This window comes from Peromyscus maniculatus, chromosome 1 (assembly GCF_049852395.1).
Source record: "Peromyscus maniculatus bairdii isolate BWxNUB_F1_BW_parent chromosome 1, HU_Pman_BW_mat_3.1, whole genome shotgun sequence".
In the NCBI taxonomy this organism is placed as follows: Eukaryota; Metazoa; Chordata; class Mammalia; order Rodentia; family Cricetidae; genus Peromyscus; species Peromyscus maniculatus.
The window spans coordinates 100,898,580-100,919,674 of NC_134852.1; the positions used below are offsets into that span (position 1 = coordinate 100,898,580).

At 42.3% G+C, this 21,095-nt stretch overlaps 1 protein-coding gene across 1 annotated transcript in view; it reads right to left on the reverse strand.

The window, feature by feature from the left end:
- Positions 1–11,240: 11,240 nt before the first annotated feature.
- Ccdc81 (coiled-coil domain containing 81) overlaps positions 11,241–21,095 on the reverse strand; it is a 35,973-nt gene continuing 26,118 nt past the window's right edge. Inside the window, exons 11-15 of the mRNA XM_042279127.2 lie at positions 20,758–20,930; positions 19,239–19,317; positions 18,824–19,044; positions 14,717–14,842; positions 11,241–11,506 (exon numbers count right to left, since the gene is read on the reverse strand). Coding sequence (XP_042135061.1) covers positions 11,365–11,506; positions 14,717–14,842; positions 18,824–19,044; positions 19,239–19,317; positions 20,758–20,930 — 741 coding nt within the window. The 3' untranslated portion in view covers positions 11,241–11,364. The remainder of the gene's footprint in view (positions 11,507–14,716; positions 14,843–18,823; positions 19,045–19,238; positions 19,318–20,757; positions 20,931–21,095) is intronic.

Genomic DNA, 21,095 nt, shown 5'->3' on the forward strand with positions numbered 1-21,095 from the left:
CACCTATTCAGAGGGCCTGATCCAGCTGGGAGCCCCTCAGCCTTTGGTTCATAGTTCATGTGTTTCCATTCATTTGGCTATTTTTTTTCAATAATTGAGTAAAACTGAAATTGATTATATGCCACAGTCATCCTAGGGACCTCCATGCTATATATATAGCCTCTATGGTTCTATGGGTTGTGGTCTGATTGTTCATTTTATATCTAGAATCCACCAATGAGTGAGTACATACCATAACTGTCTTTCTGGGTTTGGGTTACCTCACTCAGGATGATTTTTTCTAGTTCCATCCATTTGCCTGCAAATTTCATGCTTTCATTGTTTTTCTCTGCTGAGTAGTACTCCATTGTGTATATGTACCACATTTTTTTCATCCATTCTTCCGTTGATGGGCATCTAGGTTGTTTCCAGGTTCTGGCTATTACAAATAGTGCTGCTATGAACATAGCTGAGCATGTATCTTTATGGTATGAATCAGTATTCCTTGGGTATATGCCCAAGAGTGGGATGGCTGGGTCTTGAGGTAGTGCGATTCCTAATTTTCTGAGAAACCGCCATACTGATTTCCACAGTGGTTGTACAAGTTTACATTCCCACCAACAGTGGAGGAGTGTTCCCTTTGCTCCACATCCTCTCCAACATTGGTTGTCATTGGTGTTTTTGATCGTAGCCATTCTAACAGATGTAAGGTGGTATCTCAGAGTCGTTTTGATTTGCATTTCTCTGATGATTAAGGATGTTGAGCATTTCTTTAAATGTCTTTCAGCCATTTGTAGTTCTTGTTTTGTGAATTCTCTGTTTAGCTCTTTAGCCCATTTTTTAATTGGACTGTTCAGTACTTTGATGTCTAGTTTCTTGAGTTCTTTATATATTGTGGAGATCAATCCTCTGTCAGATGTGGGGTTGGTGAAGATCTTTTCCCAATCTGTTGGCTGTCTTTTTGTCTTATTGACTGTGTCTTTTGCCCTGCAAAAGCTTCTCAGTTTCGAGAGGTCCCATTTATTAATTGTTGTGCTCAGGGTCTGTGCTGTTGGTGTCTTATTTAGGAAATAGTCTCCGGTGCCAATGCGTTCAAGAGTGCTTCCTATTTTCTTTTCTATTAAGTTTAGTGTAACTGGATTTATGTTTAGGTCTTTGATCCACTTGGACTTGAGTTTTGTGCATGGTGACAGATATGGATCTATTTGTAATCTTTTACATATTGACATCCAGTTATGCCAGCACCATTTGTTGAAGATACTTTCTTTGTTCCATTGTATAGTTTTGGCTCCTTTGTCAAAAATCAGGTGTTCATATGTGCATGGATTAATGTCAGGGTCTTCAATTAGATTCCATTGGTCCGTATGTCGGTTTTTATACCAGTACCAAGCTGTTTTTATTACTATAGCTCTATAGTAGAGTTTGAGGTCAGGGATGGTGATGCCTCCAAGGGTTGCTTTATCATATAGGATTCTTTTAGCTATCCTGGGTCTTTTGTTTTTCCATATAAAGTTGAGTATTTTTCTTTCCAAGTCTGTGAAGAATTGTGTTGGGATTTTGATGGGGATTGCATTGAATCTGTAGATTGCTTTTGGTAAGATTGCCATTTTTACTATGTTAATCCTACCTATCCATGAGCATGGGAGATTCTTCCATTTTCTGATATCTTCTTCAATTTCTTTCTTTAGAGATTTAAAGTTCTTATCAAAAAGGTCCTTCACTTGTTTAGTTAGTGTTATCCCAAGGTATTTTATATTATTTGTGGCTATTGTAAAGGGTGATGTTTCTCTGACTTCTTTCTCAGCCCTTTTATCATTTGTGTATAGGAGGGCTACTGATTTTTTTGAGTTGATCTTGTATCCTGCCACTTTACTGAAGGAGTTTATCAGCTGTAGGAGTTCCCTGGTAGAGTTTTTGGGGTCACTTATGTATACTATCATATCATCTGCAAATAGTGAAAGTTTGACTTCTTCCTTGCCAATTTGTATCCCTTTGATCTCCTTTTGTTGTCTTATTGCTCTAGCTAGAACTTCTAGTACTATATTGAATAAATATGGGGAGAGTGGACAGCCTTGTCTTGTTCCTGAATTTAGTGGTATGGCTTTGAGTTTCTCTCCATTTAATTTGATGTTTGCTGTTGGCTTGCTATAAATTGCTTTTATTATGTTTAGAAATGTTCCTTGTATTCCTGATCTTTCTAAGACCTTTATCATGAAGGGGTGTTGGATTTTGTCAAAGGCTTTTTCAGCATCTAAGGAAATGATCATGTGGTTTTTTTCTTTCAGTTTGTTTATATGGTGTATTACATTGACTGATTTTCGTATGTTGAACCATCCTTGCATCCCTGGGATGAATCCTACTTGGTCGTGATGGATGATTGTTTTGATGTATTCTTGGATTCGGTTTGCCAATATTTTGTTGAGTATTTTTGCATCAATGTTCATGAGGGAGATTGGTCTGTAGTTCTCTTTCTTTGTTGCATCTTTGTGTGGTTTGGGTATGAGGGTAATTGTAGCCTCATAAAAAGAGTTTGGTAGTGTTCCTTCTGTTTCTATTGTGTGGAACACTTTGAAGAGTATTGGTATTAGTTCTTCTTTGAAAGTCTGGTAGCCGGGCGGTGGTGGTGCACGCCTTTAATCCCAGCACTCGGGAGGCAGAGCCAGGCGGATTTCTGTGAGTTCGAGGCCAGCCTGGGCTACCAAGTGAGTTCCAGGAAAGGCGCAAAGCTACAAAGAGAAACCCTGTCTCGAAAAACCAAAAAAAAAAAAAAAAAAAAAAAAAAGTCTGGTAGAATTCTGCACTGAAACCATCTGGTCCTGGGCTTTTTTTGGTTGGGAGACTTTTGATAACTTTCTATTTCTTTAGGGGTTATTGGTCTATTTAAATGGTTTATCTGGTCTTGATTTAATTTTGGTATGTGGTATTTATCCAGAAAATTGTCCATTTCTTCCTGGTTTTCCATTTTTGTGGAGTACAGGTTTTTGAAGTATGATCTGATGATTCTCTGGATTTCCTCGTTGTCTGTTGTTATATCTCCCTTTTCATTTCTGATTTTGTGAATTTGGGTGCTCTCTCTTTGCCTTTTGGTTAATTTGGCTAGAGGTTTGTCTATCTTGTTGATTTTTTTTCAAAGAACCAACTCTTTGTTTCATTGATTTTTTTGTATTGTTCTCTTGTTTTCTATTTCGTTGATTTCAGCCCTCAGTTTGATTATTTCCTGGCGTCTATTTCTCCTGGGTGAGTTTGTTTCTTTTTGTTCTAGAGCTTTCAGTTGTGCTGTTAATTCATTGGTATGGGATTGCTCCATCTTCTTTATGTGTGCATTTAGAGCTATGAATTTTCCTCTTAGCACTGCTTTCATAGTGTCCCATAAGTTTAGGTATGTTGTACTTTCATTTTCATTGAATTCTAGGAACTCTTTAATTTCTTTCTTTATTTCTTCCTTGACCCATTGATGTTTCAGGTGGGCATTATTCAGTTTCCATGAGTTTGTGGGTTTTCTATAATTTTTGTTGTTGTTGAGGTCTAACTTTAAGGCATGGTGGTCTGATAAGATACAGGAGGTTATTCCAATTTTTTTGTATCTGTTGAGATTTGTTTTGTGTCCAAGCATGTGGTCAATTTTTGAGAAGGTTCCATGGGGTGCTGAGAAGAAGGTATATTCTTTTGTGTTAGGATGGAATATTCTGTAGATATCTATTAGGTCCATTTGAGTCATAACATCTGTTAGGTCCTTTATTTCTTTGTTAAGTTTCAGTCTGGTAGATCTATCTTTTGGTGAGAGTGGTGTATTAAAATCTCCCACTACTAATGTGTGGGGTTTGATGTGCGTTTTAAACTTTAGTAGTGTTTCTTTTATGAATGTGGGTGCTTTTGTATTTGGAGCATAAATGTTTAGAATCGAGACTTCATCTTGGTGGATTTTTCCCGTGATAAATATGTAATGTCCATCCTGGTCTCTTTTGATTGATTTTAGTTTGAAGTCTATTTTATTAGATATTAGGATAGCTACACCAGCTTGTTTCTTAGGTCCATTTGCTTGGAAAGCCTTTTCCCAGCCCTTTACTCGGAGGTAGTGTCTGTCTTTGGAGTTAAGGTGTGTTTCTTGTATGCAGCAAATGGATGGGTCCTGTTTTCTTATCCATTCTGTTAGCCTGTGTCATTTTATAGGTGAGTTGAGACCATTGATATTGATGGATATTAATGACCAGTGATTGTTAATTCCTGTTATTTTTTGTGGTTGTGTTGTGTTGTCCTTCTGTGGTGTATGTTGGTGTGGGATTATCTATTGCTTGATTTTTCATGGATGTGTTTAGCTTCTTTGGGTTGGATTTTCCCTTCTAGTGCTTTCTGTAGGGCTGGGTTTGTGGACAGGTATTGATTAAATCTGGTTTTATCCTGGAATATTTTGTTTACTCCGCCTATGGTGATTGAGAGTTTTGCTGGGTATAATAGTCTGGGGTCGAATCCATGGTCTCTTAGTGTCTGCATGAGATTTGTCCATGATCTTCTAGCTTTCATAGTCTCTATTGAGTAGTCTGGTGTTATTCTGATGGGTTTCCCTTTATATGTTACTTGGTCTTTTTCCTTTGCGGCTCTTAATATTTTTTCTTTGTTCTGTGTGTTTAGTGTTTTGATTATTATGTGGCGAGGGGACTTTTTTTTTGGATCCAGCCTATTCGGTGTTCTGTAAGCTTCTTGTATCTTCATAGGTATTTCTTTCTTTAGGTTAGGAAAGTTTTCTTCTATGATTTTGTTGAAAATATTTTCTGTGCCTTTGAGTTGGTATTCTTCTCCTTCTTCTATCCCTATTATTCTTAGGTTTGGTCTTTTCATGGTGTCCCAAATTTCCTGGATGTTTTGTGTTACGACTTTTTTGTCTTTAGTGTTTTCTTTGACTGACAAATCTATTTTCTCTATCATGTCTTCAGTGTCAGAGATTCTCTGTTCCATCTCTTGCAATCGGTTGGTTATACTTATTTCTGTAGTTCCTGTTCATTTAGTCAGGATTTCTATTTCCAGCATTCCCTCAGCATGTGTTTTCTTTATTGTCTCAAATTCATTTTTCAGATCTTGGAATGTTTCTTTCATCTGTTTAATTGCTTTTTCTTGGCTTGATTTGATTTCTTCCCATTTTTTGTTCGTTTTTTCTTCCATTTCTTTAAGGGAGTTTTTTATTCCCTCTTTAATGGAGTTTTTCATTTCCTCTTTAAGGGAAGTTTTTATTTCCTCTTTAAGGTAGTTTTTCATTTCCTCTTTAAGGAAAGTTTTTATTTCCTCTTTGAGGGAATGTTTTATTTCTTCTTTAAGGGCCTCTATCATCTTCTTAAAGTCATTTTTAGGGTTGATTTCTTCTGTTTCTTCTGTCATGGTATGTTTAGGTCTTGCAGGTGTAGAATCACTAGGTTCTGATGTTGCCATATAGGTCTTTATGTTGTTGCCTGTATTTTTGCACTGGCGTCTACTCATCTCTTCCTCTGTGCGGTGCAGGTGGTGTCTGTGTCTGAGAGTGCCTCTCTTGTTCTAATTTTTAGTCTTGGTTTAGTAGGGGTTCTTGGTTAAATTGGTGCTATTGGGCTATTTCTTCAGGGGCAGCTGATTTCGATCGGTGAATTATATACTTATGATTCTGGTGATCTGGTTTGGTGTCTGGGTAGCGCCTTCTTCTGTGTTCCCAGGTCACGTTTTGTTCATTTGTCAACTCCTCAGCTGATCTTGTTTCTTCAGACTTTAAACTGTAGGCATCTGAATCCTCTCCCAGATGGGTTTCAGTTGAGCAGGGTAGTCTCACCAACACCTCCAAGTTGTTGGGTTTCACAGGATCAGCAGCTGGGCCCTGGGTTGTCCTCAGACGGAGTGTTCAGATTTGTTCTGGTTCTGACCCACGGAGATAGCTTCTTCCCCAGATGTTGGGGTTAGGGGCGTCCCTGTTCCAAGCTGCGTCTGCTTGTCTCTGTCCCTGGGCCTGTCTACCTCTGCGGTCTGCCGCCGGGCCTGTATGTCCCTGTCAGCTGCCGCTGGGCCTGTCTGCCTCTGTGGGCCGCTACCGGGCCTGTGTGTCCCTGTCAGCCGCCGCTGCTGGGCCCGTCTACCGCCGTGGGCCGCCTCCGCAGGCCTACCTGCGTCTGCTTGTCTCCGCTGCTGGGCCTGTCTACCTCTGTGGACCGCCGCTGGGCCTGAATGTCTCTGCCGGCTGCCGCCGGGCCTGAATGTCCCTGTCGGACACTGCCGCCAGGCCGGTCTACGTCCGCGGGCCGCTGCCTCAGGCCTACCTGCATCTGCTTGTCTCCGCCGCCGGGCCCGTCTCAAGATTCATTTTTTATTTATTTTTATTTTATTTTATTTTATTTTATTTTATTTTATTTTATTTTATTTTATTGAGCTGAAGATTGAACCCAGGGTATTGCATTTGCTAGGCAAGCACTCTACCACTGAGCTTAATCCCCAACCCTAATTTTTTTTTTACATCCAGACCACAGTTTCCCTTCCCTCCTTTTTTCCAGCCCCTCCCCCACCTCTCCTCTGTACTCCCTGTCCACTCCTCCTCTGTTTCTCTTCAGAAAAGGGCAGGCCTCCCAGGGATATCAACCAAACTTAGTATATCAAGTTGCAGTAAGACTAGGCACCTCCCTCATTATTAAGGCTGGATGAGGCAATGCAGTATGAGAAAAATGGCCCCCAAAGCTGGCAGAGGAGTCAGAGACAACCTCTGCTCCCACTGCTAGGAGTTCTACAAGAACACCAAGCTACACAACTCTAACATTTATGCAGAGTGCCTAGGTCAGTCCCATGCAGGCTCCCTGGTTGTCAGTTCAGTCTCTGTGAGCCCCTGTGAGCTCAAGTTAGCTAACAGAGTCTATAGCTACCAAATTTGAACTAAAGAAATGCTGAAGGAAGTTTTTCAGTATGAGAAATGATACCAGAATCATAAGACCTTCAAAAATGAATAAAAGAGTTAGCAAAACTTGGTGTAAATGTTACCAACTGCTTCTCTCCTTTGGTTTGTTGCTGCTGCTGCTTTTTGTGTGTGTGTATGCTTGGGGTTTGGGGGAGCAGAGTTTCAAGACAGGATTTCTCCATGCAGCCCTGGCTGTCCTGGAACTCATTCTGTAGACCAGGCTAGCCTCAAACTCACAGAGATCCACCTTCCTCCCAAGGGGTGGGATTAAAGGCGTGTGCCACCACTGCTTGGCTTGTTTTTTGTTTTATTTTTTTAAGCCACACAATTTTAAAACAAAAAAAATGTTAACATTTTCTGATGAGGTTTTCACTGTACATAATTGTAATACATATGGTTATAGTGTGAATATGTAGTTAACAAAAGAGGGAAGAAAAAAAAGTGCTTGTATTTGCAAGGACCTGAGGTCAATCTCCAGAACCCACATTTATTTAAAAAAAAAAAAAAAAAAAAAAAAAAAAAAAAAAAAAAAAAACAGGAAAGGAGCTAGAGAGATGGCTCAGAGGTTAAGAGCACTGACTGCTCTTCCAGAGGTCCTGAGTTCAATTCCCAGCACCCACATGGTAGCTCACAACCATATGTAATGAGATCTGGCACCCTCTTCTGTATATATAATAATAAATAATTCTTTAGCTGGGCAGTGGTAGTGCACACCTTTAGTCCCAGCACTCGGGAGGCAGAGGAAGGTGGATCTCTGTGAGTTTGAGGCCACCCTGGGCTACAGAATGAGTTCCAGGATGGGCTCCAAAGCTACACAGAGAAACCCTGTCTTGAAAAACAAAACAATAAAACAAAACAAAAAGTTCCTGATTGAACATCTTGGTCAGCCCTTTGATGGGAACCTAAGTCCTCTTCAGCAGTGCATGGAGCCTAAGAACAGACATGAGTAAAACAATGAGAGAAGGGGACACCTGCCAATCCAGCCAGACTCTCCCTACAGTGCACACTTATTTCTGCAATATGACCAGGATGTAGAAATGACTGGACAACAAAATGCATCATGGGAGATCTCCAAGGGTATGGCATTCCTGGGGACATTAACTAAGTCCCTGTTGTCATTAACTAAAACACTCTGACAACATTGCTCTGAACCTCTGAGGTGATGTATACTTCCATAAAAGTCTAAGGTTGGCACTACTGGGAGGCAGGATTGAGAGAAATCAAGCCCAATTCACTAGGGAACTCGCGCTGCCAGCTGGCTTACACAGTACCAGGAGGTGCTGGGCATGCTGCTAGGGGAGAAAAGGTGGCAATGGCTCCACCAGCACTGACTCCAGATGCTAAAATACTCACCAGCCTGGCAAGATGGGGCCACTGGCACCATAGTGGCAAAACTGTTACTGGAGGTAATCAACTGCTGTTCTGATTGGACCTGAGGTCAGCACCACAGAAGGGAATTCATGCCTGGTACTGTAAACCTGGTCAAAACTTCATAACTAAGGAGCTCATAGGTCCTAGTGGGAGAATCTGCTATTGTTTGACTAAATGTCCATGCTGTTTGTCTGTGCCCATAGATGTGTGTGCTCAGAAACTTTGATTAATGCTGCCTCAGGGATCCAGCCTCCAAGGCAGCACACAGGGCTTAAAAGGAATCCATGGCATTGGTGTAAACTAAGATTTTCTATCTGAGGGGTTTTAGGAATCAAGACACTGATGCACTCCCTTGGTGGTTCCTTTCTTTATTCTCTCATGTTGTTCTCACCATGCTGTTCTCTCATTATGTTGTTCTCTTTTGTTGCTCTGCTCTTGTGTCTTTTTACAGCTTATGTACCCCAACAAACTCTTTCAGGCAATACAGGAGTCATAAAAAGGTTACATTCCATTGGTAAAGACATGATTAAAACAGAGTCATCAGCTGGGTGGCGGTGGCGCACGCCTTTAATCCCAGTACTTGGGAGGCAGAGGCAGGTGGATCTCTGTGAGTTCGAGGCCAGCCTGGTCTACAGAGCAAGATCCAGCACAGGCACCAAAACTACACAGAGAAACCCTGTCTTGAAGAAAAAAAAAAAAGAACAACCAAAAAAAAAAAAAAAGAGTCATCCCAACAACTCACATGCAATACATCTAAGTAGCCTGTGATGAACAATCAAAGAGCATTTTTCTCAGCCAACCCTTTTGTTGACAGGCTGCAAATTCTAATTATAAATAAAGAATCAATTACTTTACTATCTATCTTGAGAGGTAATCTTGTAAGGAATTTTAAAAGAATCACAAACCTAAACTGCTGAAGAGCTCCAGAGAATAAGAAAATTGTGTACTTGCAACCTATCTGAGGGTATTAGCTGCTTTGACCTTATGCCCTGCAAACTCTCAGGCAGAGGAAAAGCAATTTAAACTGACTCAATGACTATGTAAACATATTGAACTAACACCCTGCAATTAGAAGGTATCTAGAGAGTGCTGAGTCTCCAGGCAAGAGACACCATAAATCCTCTAATTTAGGCTCAAGTCAAAATTCCTGAGCTACTGTAAATCTTTTAGCATCAGCTTAAGTCTACACTTCCAAGATACTATGACACATTAAAACTCAAAATGTACTTTCTGCCCTGTGTGTGACTCCTGACTATCAAAAGAAACCTGTAGCCCTTATTTTGGGGCTACAGAGTCAAATTATTTTTTTGTAGCCTTGACTAGTCAGAATTTATTTTTACAAATTGAGGTAAGGAATGGGTGCAAGGAATTAATCACTTGCCAGCTGGCAATAATTAGGCTGTTTTGTATTTACAGCCTAACCAGACAGCTCAGCTGTGTCATTGTGAACTACAGATTGTTTTTCTGGGAATGTTTACCTTAAAAACCATTAGCAAGGCCTCTGGTCTAATCTAAAGGTATTTTGAAACTTTTTCTTAACCTAATGGTGTACATGAAATCTATGACTTCATTTCTCAGCATTAAGATTAAGGGAATTTGAGCCAGCCTGGCTCGTGAATTCAAATGTTTTCCTAAATCATAAATCTGAGCTGTGATCTAAAGCAGCCCCTAAGTGGGACTCATAGGCCTTGTGGAACTCATAGGCCTTAGCTATGAAACATACCCTTGTATTTATTTTTATTCATCAAAACTCTATCAATTATACAATACAGCTTAAGGAGGAATCATCTTCCTGACAATCCACAGATATAAATGCCCAATAGATCAGGATGTTTTCATGAGATAAACACACTACAATACAGGCAGTGGGGGACTCCCCACATCCAATATACACCATGTCAGATACCAGAGAAAAGACTGTAGCAGCAAACATGAAGAGGGACAACAGAAGCAAAAGACATTCTGGAGTTTGTAGCCTCGTAGCCTTGCTTAACAATGTTTGCCCATCAGAGAGTTTTCCTCCTGGTGGGCTGACACCCTGAACCCCAACTGCCACCTGTTGTTTCTCTGACATGGCTACCAGCTACTGGCATTTGATCAGGGAAGCTTTTTTTTTTTTGCAGTGAGGAGAGACTAAACTGGTCAAAGTGCCAGGTATAAGTAACTGTGAGTGCTCAGCTGGGTGGGTCATTTATATCAACCTCCTCCTACCCAAGATTCAGGGAACGTTGCTGAAGAGGAGGTAGAAAGGACGTAAGAGATATCAGATAGGGAGGAGAGCTGTGAACTGTTGACTTCATGGCATGGCTACTGCACATATAAACTTGCAGCAACTGTGGTTATCTGCACAAGACCTGCATAAGATCAGTGACTCAGAATTCTAATGGATCACCTAATGGATGAGGGAGAAGTTCTTGAGGCAGTTGATGGCTACTGAGGGAGGAAAGTCATTCTCCCTTGGGGATATGCCCATTCTCCTGTGGACAGCCCCACGTCCAAGCACATATGGGCAGCATTAATTGGATTCAAGAGGTTAGTTATTAATAACAAGAAACAAAGGAGGACATAAGGTTGGTAGGGATGTTGGGTAGGATGTACTAGGGAGAACTGGAGAAAGGTAGTGATAGATGGATCTGATCAAAATATATTGTATAAGTACATGAAATTTTCAAAGAATAAATAAAAACATATTTTAAAAGTTTAGATTTGGGGAGGGGATAAAGTGCACCATTAGAAATAATCATGCATACTCAGCATTTTAAAAGCATTTATTATATTATATTTATTACAGATGGGAAAATACGAAGTTTCTAAAAGAAGTTGCGGAGCTATGTCAGTATCCCAGCAAGAAGTTGGGTCCCGTCCCCAGTCCCTATAGCAAATGGGCTCTAGGCTAAGAATTATTCTGACACTGTCACTGCTGTCAGAGCCAAGTTCAGGGAATGCGCAGGGGCGAGCGGAAGGCGGAACACAAAGGAAGTAATAGTCGACATGAATTCAAGAAAGGGTTTAAAAGCACTCATTTTTTTTCCTCTGAGGTACAAATATAGACACTCTAAATATTCAACCACTCCAAATAAATGTTCCTCAGAATACATAGGTTCAAACTTTGTGTTCTACACGAGCAATCGAGAACCCTGCAGGAACTTATTCAGGGGCCACACGTTGCTCTCGCCCACGTTGGTGGTGCGTCTCTGGCACTGCCTGCAGCGCCGGTACTTCTCACACTGGTCCAAGAGGAACAGCTTGTCAGAAGCCCTGGGGAGAAGAAAGCAAAAGCTGATGTCATCAGGTGTCCCCCAAGTCCCTGGAAGCAGAGAGAAGGAAAGTGATACCCCAGCTCTGCCTTCTCAGCTCTCAAAGTCCACCTGCTGCCTGCTGCTGCTCATCCCACATCCTGGCATCTATTGTCTCCTCCTTTTCACTAAATCAAAGGCTGTGTGCAAATTCCCAACAGTTTGACCCTTCCTTCATGCCTAGCCACACATGCCTAACACCAAACACATGAAGTCCAAGGTCACCCTCACCATCTAAGGTGTGGCCTTGGTGTTTTGCCATATTTGCACTATTCTCACTCCCTGGAGACCTTGTCTGAGAAGGGGATGAAGCTACTGACTGACAGGTAATCCCTAACACCTGCGGAGAACTAAGGGTAGCCTTGCCAAGAAAAGCCCCAAGAGGCCAGAGCTTCTGGAGAGTTAAGCACCAGAAAGAAAGCAGAGACAAAGAAAAGAAAAACAAACTGGAAGTGGAGATGAAGGACATCGGTGACTGAGTCTCCGTTTTGAAAGTTCTTGGTTCTGCAAGTCAGTTCCAAGCATGCTCTCGTGACCCATCAACATTTCTGTAAGGACACAGAATTCTGCAAAAGTCACAAGGCTGCGTCAGTACCCCCTCCCAAACCCAGCAGCCAGCAAGAAATTGGGTCCCAACTATGAGGGGCTGGAGGGAGAGCTGTCAAGAAAGTGTTGGCTGTGCAAGCATGGAGACCTGAGTCTGATCCTCAGAACCTGTGTACCAGCCAGCCTGGCTTAATAGACGAGCTGCAGGCCAAGGAGAGACCCTGTCTCAAAAAGCAAGGTAGATGGTCCCATTTAAGGTTGACCTGTGACCTCCACAGGCTGATGCTCACAAAGGCACATGCATACACACATACGAGAGAAAAAGAGACAGAGAGACAGAGAGATGGAGAGACAGAGAGACGACAGAGAGAGACAAAGAGAGACAGAGAGACAGAGAGAGAGAGAAACCTTAGAAGGAAAACAATAATCTTGGAAGAAATAGGGAAGACCTATCTGGATTACACCAGAAACGGGACAGAGCTGGCATGTGCTAACTGCATAAACATAAATCTTGCTTTTGTTTTTGCTTGTTTTTTATTTGATTTGATTTACATCAACTACTTCCTTCTTCCTACCTGCTTCCTGCTTGCGTCACTGCATACCACAGCCTGGCTTGGGTAGTGACGTCTCACTTCTGATGTGTTACATACACCCCTGGAGCACATTTGCTAACTGGAGCTCACAATTATTTCCTGTGACCCCTCTATCCGCTATCATCATGTTGGCCAAGCATTCTTTGTGAATCTAAACAAAATCTTGCTGGCAGAAGCCTCACTGCTTCTCACTGTTTTTCCAAAAGATTGAAAAAAAAAATAGTTTGAACTCTCCCACTCCCACACTCTTCCTCTTCTCTGAATCAAACAGCCCCACTTCTCCATGGCAATTGATTGTCATACTATCCCTCACACTTTCCCCATGATTAGGAAATCAGATGAGAGTGCCTTTCAAGAAACTCGAAAAGAAAAGTGGCAGATCTTCATCCATGGCTCTTCAGCCATGATTAAAATAATGATGATGATGATGATGATGATGATGATGACGATGATGCTGGAGCTGGAGAGATAGCTTAGCAGTTAAGAGCACTGGCTGCTCTCCCAGAGGACCTGGGTTTGATTTCCAGGACCCACATGGTGGCTTATAACTGTCTGTAACTCCAGATCCAGGGAATCTGACACCCTTCTTCTGGCCTCCTTGGGAACCAAGCACACAGTGGTACACAGCCATATATGAAGGGGGAAAAGCTTATACATAAAATAAATCTTTAAAAAGAATTTTTTAAGTCAAGGTCAGAGAGATCAGTTAAGAGTGCTTGCTACTCTTCCAGAGAACGTGAGATTGGTTCCCAGAACCAAAAGTGCCTCATAGTTGCCTGTAACTCCAACTCCAGGGGCTCTGACACTGTCTTCTGGCCTCCTCCGATACACATGTACACACACACACACACACACATACACACACACACACATAATGAAATCTTAAACAGCAGTGGAAAAGCAGCTATTTAAACTGGTTTTGGTTGCATTTGACCCTGATAATTTGATTGTATAGATTGGATCAGCTTCATTGGAATCTTAACATCTTAATGAAATCTTTTCTTCATTTTGTAATATCTCACCTTAAATTTCTAAAGGATTTCTGTTATTTCCAAAATATAACCATTTCCCATCTTTTTATTTCTTTGCCCCTAAAACTCCTATGCTAGCTTGGTCAGGCAATTATTTCCTTTCACAGTTTACAAATTTAAAAATTTGACTAGTGTTAGAAGCCTTTCCAAAGTTAGTGCTAATTATAAGCGACAGATTCACACAGTAAATACACAACTGAAGAGAAGCCTGGCTCCACTGTGTGCAGCTTGTTCTTCCCATTATCCATCTTTCCTTGACTCTGCTCTTAGGACCTAACTATAAAGGCCAGGCATGGTGGTGCACACCTTTAGTCCAAGCACTCAGGTAGCAGAAGCAGATGAATCTCTGTGTGTTTGAGGCCAGTCTGATCTACATAGCAAGTTCCAGTCCAGCTAGGACTACATAGCAATACCCTGCCTCAAAAAAAGAAATCCATAAAACTTGGAAGTGTTCAGAGCAGAACTCATCTTGCTTCAAAGCTGCTCTATCCAAAGAGAGTTACAGCCTTCAGCAAAGTGGAACCACCAAAGCAGAAGCAAGGATCAGGGCAGGGTCAGTAAAAACTTAACATACAACACAGTGTTTTTCAGACCCTTGCTCATAAAAGACATTGCTAATCGATTACAGCAGCATTTCTCACTAAGCAGATGTTTTTCTCCCCAGAGAATTTTGTCGAGGGCCATATTAATCAAACAGAGGCACTCAAACCCTCCGCCATCCTAGAGTTAGACATGCATTGGTTCTCAGCCTGGGGATGACATAGCAGATACCCTGTATATCAGATACTTCTATCACAATTCATAACAGTAGCAAAATCACAGCTATGAAGTAGCAGTGCATTAATTTTGTGGTGGGGGGGCAGTACAACATGAGGAACTGTATTAAAGGGTCGCAGCTGCATGATGGTTGAGAGCCACTGGGATAGAGGAAAGAAAACGTGAAGCTGATTTACAAGGAAGTTTCTTGCGAGCAAAGAGCAGCTGGTTCCCATTAGGTCTTACCGCTCAAAGGCCTTCTCCTCCAGATCCCGCTGCTTCTTCATGCACAGGCTCCTGTCCCAGTCCTCCTGCAAACACTGGTTGATTCTGTTCACTCGGTCCAGCTCGGCGACTCTGTCTGCCAAGTGCCTGGGGAGATAAGAACAGCCTGACTCCATCCATAATGCTGGGAAGGGCCTATGACCGCCCTAGGAGCCCCAATTCTTTTCTGTTAAATGAGACAGAAGGCATTCTGGTTCTGTTCAGGAGTCTTTGAGCTGTGCAGAAGACATGGATGCTGTGGAAGCATGATGAAACTGCTAGCTGTCAGATAATGGATGGTTCTAAGATCTCGCATCTTGAATCCTGGCTTAAATTAGCAGGATTTAAGTCCTATTCCAACTAATAACATCAGCTTCCACAGCCATTAATGTCCTTTGGAGCTAATTTGGCTCATCTGAAGGATCATCCTAAATGGATTCCCTATACTGTGTGTTTCTTCCCAGCCGCTCAGCCGTCAGCAATCAGTCTACACATTGTTACAGGCATTTGGTTCTTGTGGGTTTTTTTTTCTCCTTTTCAGAGAAGGTCTCCATGTGGTTCAGGGTGGCCTTGAACTCTACATCCCCCTGCCTCAGCCTCCAGCGTGCTGGGAGCACAGAAGTGTGCTATCACACGTGGGTGCCGCAGGTATTTGAGGAGACAGTGGAGAGCCATACAAATGGTAGTGGAGAAAGGAGAAACAGCTTGTAAGCCAGAGGAAGGAAACAACTACCCAGCGCTGACAGGAATGCGTGATGAAGGGCATGTCACCCAGGAAGAGAACGCTTGGCTGTGTTGCCATCCCTGCTCTCCACACTGGCCATCACTGCTGTCACAAATCACCATCACTGCTCTCCACACTAGTCACCGTAAGTCTGGTTCACATTATTTATGTGAATTCGCTTTTGCCAAAATGAAACCTTTGCTATCAGTTCTTATTCATTAAATGTGACCACTGACTCATGATACTCTGGCAGACTTTATGTGAAAGTGACACCTGCCACTAGGTGTCAGGGCCCTCACAAAAATCAGTACTGTCTTCACGGGGGTCACTTTTTCCTAAAGCCACCATTAACCTAATTGCCATTGTGTGGCTACCATGCAGATTAGATGATAAAATATACCCAACATGCCATACCCATCACAGAATGGAACTCTTTGACAGGTATCTGTTTTTCTCCTGAGCTTTTTCTTTTTATCCCCATGTGTGTTGATGGAGAGGGAGAGAAACAGAACTACTGTTTCATCCAACAATGGCATGACTCTCAACGTCATTTCTCCTGAGACAAGCCAGGTGAAAATATACACTTACTGTATAGTTCCATTGCATATCTAAACTAAATATATATGATATAAATATATACCTCTCAACACATGTTTACACACAGTCCAGTTACATCTCAACAGTTATTTTTTTAAAAGCATAAAGAAAAAATAGGAAAGCTATGCTTTTTTCGAGACAGGGTTTTTCTGTGTAGCTTTGTGCCTTTCCTGGAACTCACTTTGGAGGCCAGGCTGGCCTCGAACTCAAAAAGATCCACCTGCCTCCGCCTCCCAAGTACTGGGATTAAAGGCGTGCTCCACCACCACCCAGCTTTCTTGACTGTGTTTTAACAATCCTTTTATGCTGCCACGCTCTCTCCTCCCGCCATCAAAATGCCCACAAAGCCTTTCAGGAGGAGTGAGTTATAACCTTTGACTCTGCAAGCCCCAAACCTGGTGGTTTCTAAACCACAGAATCTGTAGAAAATGAAATAATAAGCTTGGGTAAAAAATAACACTAGAGTCAATGTCATACACTCACACCATCACGGCCCAAGATGCCGAGTCAGAGTCATGGGAAAGCCTTGTAGCACAGGCCTTTGCAGTTACACTCCCACAGAACAGAGCAATGTCCTCACATGCAGTGCTTTGCTGGCTATGACTCAGTAACCTCATCACCGCTTCACCACCCTGCACAGAGGCAGAGCTACTGTAGCCTTTCTGCAGCCAATTCTTTGTGCAATTTAATAAAGATTTTAGCATTGTCTCTTCTAAGTAGAACATTTAGGATCGCTTGTTTTTATATGCTAATTAACCGATGAGGAGTCAGCCCAATGAAGACCTCCAAACAGAGCACCTACTGAAGGGCAAGATGGATGTCTTAGTTAAGGTTTCTTTGCTGTAATGAAACACAAAGACCAAAAAGCACCTTGGGGAAGGAAAGGGTTTATTTGGCTTACACTTCCACATCACTGTTCATCAATGAAGGAAACCAGGACAAGAACCCAAACAGCATAGGAACCTGGAGACAGGAGCTGATGCAAAGGCCATAGAAGGATGCTGCTTACTGCCTTGCTCATCATGGCTTACTCAGCTTACTTTTTTATAGAACCCAGGACCACCAGTCCAGGGATGGCACCATCCCCAATGGGCTGGACCTCCCCCCATCAATCGCTAATTTAGAAAATGCACTACAGACTTGCCTACAGCCCGATCTTATGTAGGCTTTTTCTTAACTGAGGCTCCTCCTCTCAGATGACTTTAGTTTGTGTCAAGTTGACGTAAAACTATCCGGCACAGTGGGTCAGCAGATAAAGGCTCTTGCTGCCAAGCCTGATGCGCTGTACTTGATCTGGCTGCTCTTCCAGAGGACCTGGGTTCAATTCCCAGAACCCACGTGGCAGCTCACAACTGTCTAACTCCAGTTCCAGAGGATCCAATACCCTCACACAGACGTACATGTAGGCAAGACACCAATGCACATAAATAAAAATAATAATTTTAAATATAAAAAGGTGTCCTGGCAGCCTAGGTAGAAAGGGTGTGCTTGTCAGGCTTGGGACAACAAAACCTATCACTGAGTATGGAAATATGTCATGATTTTAGAAACTTGATATGTATCAAAGCAAAGCTCTTGTCCTTGTACAGATTAGACTAAAACAGGAAAGTGTGTAATACAGATCATGATTCTAACAGGACAAACTTCACAATTTAACTCCTCCCACACCCTCTCTACCAACAGTCAACCCCAGAGTGTCACCTTCAGTCTGTCACTCAGCTCATGTCCAGCCAAGCCAGCACAGAATATAACAGACCCATACACTATCCCACTGGGACCATTCTAATATTCATAAAAATTTAATAATAGGACTTTTGGTAAGTACCACTACCTTCTAAAAAGAGTGGATTCCTTGGCCAGAAGCCTTGGCATTGATGATAATTTTGGCTCATCAAAGATATGAGTTCATAAACATTTACAAAGAAGAAACTAGTTTCCTATGACAATCTGGGTTTTGGGAAGTAGGAAATGGATGATGAAAGGCTAGGAAGGAAACATGAAGATGCTGTGAGACTGAGAGCCAGTGGGACCTTTAAATTTTCCCCAGCAGTTAGGTGACCAACTGGACATTCTGAGAAATCACATGTCAGATGTTTGAACTTAGAGATCCAGGCACTGAGACAGAACTCTCTTCCCCACCCTCCATGATGGAAGCAGAAGGTCCTGGGAACTGAGGAAGGATCTGGTGTCAGGTCTTGATTCACATGAGTGTGGCAGCATATTTCTAGCTCATTTAATACAACCAATGGGCAGTGCTGATGTTATGATTCTTTTAAAAAGTTATACTGTTGCCAGGAGTGGTGGTGTACACCTTATATCCCAACACTCAGGAGGCAGAGGCAGACAGATCTACAAGTTCACGGCCAGCCTGGTTTACAAAGCAAGTTCCAGGACAGTCAGGGCTACACAGAGAAATTCTGTCTCAAAAAACAGAAGAAGAAAGAGGAGGAGGAGGGAGGGGGAGGGGAAAGGAGGAAGAGGAGGAAAAGAAGAAGTTATACTGTGATATAAGGGGAAATGTGGAGCTGGGACTTGAAGGAGAAGTGGAGATCAAGAGAGGGTACTTTTGTATTTAATAACATTCTCTTCATTGGAAGAATTATAAGTATAAAACTGAGTGAAATATGTAACAAATTTAGAAGAATGGCTTGCATAACTCCTCAATATGTTAGCCACATTTCTTCTCTGCTATTGTTACCAAGAAAGAAAGAGTTGGAGGGGAGGAAGAAGGCAGGGAGGCTGGGGAAGTCAGACCAGGCTCTCCTTACTCTCTCTGCGTCCTCTGAAGCATCTGCAGATCCCGCCTCTGGTCCACCAGCTGGTTCAGGATGGCGTTCCTCTTGAGGCTGGCAGCTGCCTCCACCTGGTGCTTCATGCAACTCTGCTCTCGCTTTCGCCTGTCCACCTCCATTTCACCCTCGTCCTTACCAAAGATGGGCTCAGCAGAATCGGGCTCAAACATGGGCAACTGGGAGGGCTTGTTCTTTAACTGAAATGGACAGCACATAATGGACAGTTCTACAACTTAGTAAAATACCAACACTGAGGCTTATGGGAATGAACACGGGCCTCAAAACCTACCAAATGAATAGCATGTATGTGTGTTTACGTCACTGTATGCTTATTTAGAGAATAGTGTTGATGCAGTGCGTAATTTTTAAGTAACGATCATCATCTCCCTACCTGCGCATCCAAAGCTCTCTTGTAGTACTGTGTTTCTTCCATCTTCTCTTTTAGGTATTGGGCTCTTTGTGCAGCAAGCCTGATATTTAAGAAGCAGAGAGGGCAAGAGAGCCACTTTACAGTTTGAATACAGCAACACAAGTTAGCCTTATCAAAACGTGTTCGGTATTAACGGGAATGTGTACATGTTGTATAAAAACTCATCATCCATTCTGGGAGCTCTCCTGATAAGAAAAGGTAATTCAAGTCTACAGGCTATTGGACACTGTGTTCGCATAAGGCAGACAGGACAGGTGGAAGCGGAGGGTGGGCCGTATCATCCAGATGGGATGAATATGTCAGGTACCCTCCCCACCCCATGCACATACACAAATGCTTTTTTAGATCTAGACAAGAAGGCAATGCCTATACTTTCTATAGGCAGATTCAATATATAATTCTTCCTTAAGAAAAGTAATCTACCCTATTATAATTTACAGTCATCATATAAAACCTTCCAAAAACTAGTAATGATCAATAAAATTGGTATATGGAGCTGATAAATTTTAGGACAGTATATTCTTTTGGGCGCAGAAACTAGCTTATTGTTTATTGCAGCAGTCTCTGTTCATGCTACACAATTACTGTTCTGGCTTCAGCAGCAAAAGTAGGAGCCCCCTAAGGCAGATAAAAATCTCATGCCCCTGGCCATACCCAGGGCCTCGGACAACTCAACCTGAACAATAAGATTCTCCTTCCTGACAATTTAGAATTGAGACTAATATTCTCCAAGCTCAGCCGGGTGGTGGTGGTGCACAACTTTAATCCCAGCACTAGGGAAGCAGAGGCAGGTGGATCTCTGTGAGTTCAAGGCCAGCCTGGTCTACAGAGCGAGTTCCAGGATAGGCTCCAAAGCTACACAGAGAAAGCCTGTCTCGAAAAACACAAAATCAATATATATATATATATATATATATATATATATATATATATATATATATATATATATAGTTTTGTTTTTGTTTTTTATATATATTCCAAGCTCAAGGTGGAATAAAGGTGGTGCCAAGTAAAAAGCTGTGGGTGTGAGCAGAGGGAAAACTGATCCACATTGCTTTTTAATCCCTGGTTCTAATGCCACCTGTGTCTGTGCCCTTGGGCTTAATGGAACATGATACAATGCTTATAGCAAGACCTCAGCTTTGCCATGAGGTCCCTTGAGCATCTCACAGTTGGCAATGATGCCTGCTCAAGCTATATTCCTCCCTGTATCTACCAGAAGCATTGGCAATCATAAAAGTACAAAACACTGCTCTGTAGGTACAGGGCTCTCAGAGCCTGTCATTGCCGTAACTAGAGAAATGGTGGCCTTCTCTTTTTGATGCAGTTATGCCTGTGGTACTGGCTGTTGTTTGGGTGAGCTTGTTCCCTCGGCTACAGAGGTAGGTGCTAACGAAATGTTGAATGCTTATTCAATCCCACAAAGAAATTAGCGTCAACACAAAACTTCCGTCTTTCCAGGCCCGTGTGCTGGACTCACTCCTCTGTGAGCTGCACTTGTTCCAGGCGATCCATCAACTCTTTGTTTTGTCTTTGCTTTATTTCCTTCTCCCGTTTGCTTTCCATTTGTTTCAGGAGGCTTTGAGAATATTCCTCTTGCTTAAAAGCATTAATCTCAGGACTAAGAGGTCGTTTTTCAAACAGGAAGGATTTCTGAAATGAGGCACAAGCAATCCTCTTACCCTCATGCACCAAAAAGTAAAGTTAAGGACACAAACTAAAATCCAAGCATGACTTAATTTCTAGCATTTGCCCACCCCACCCCACCCCCAGACGTTAGCCAGCTAGTATTTAGACAACACACAGAATAATAATGAC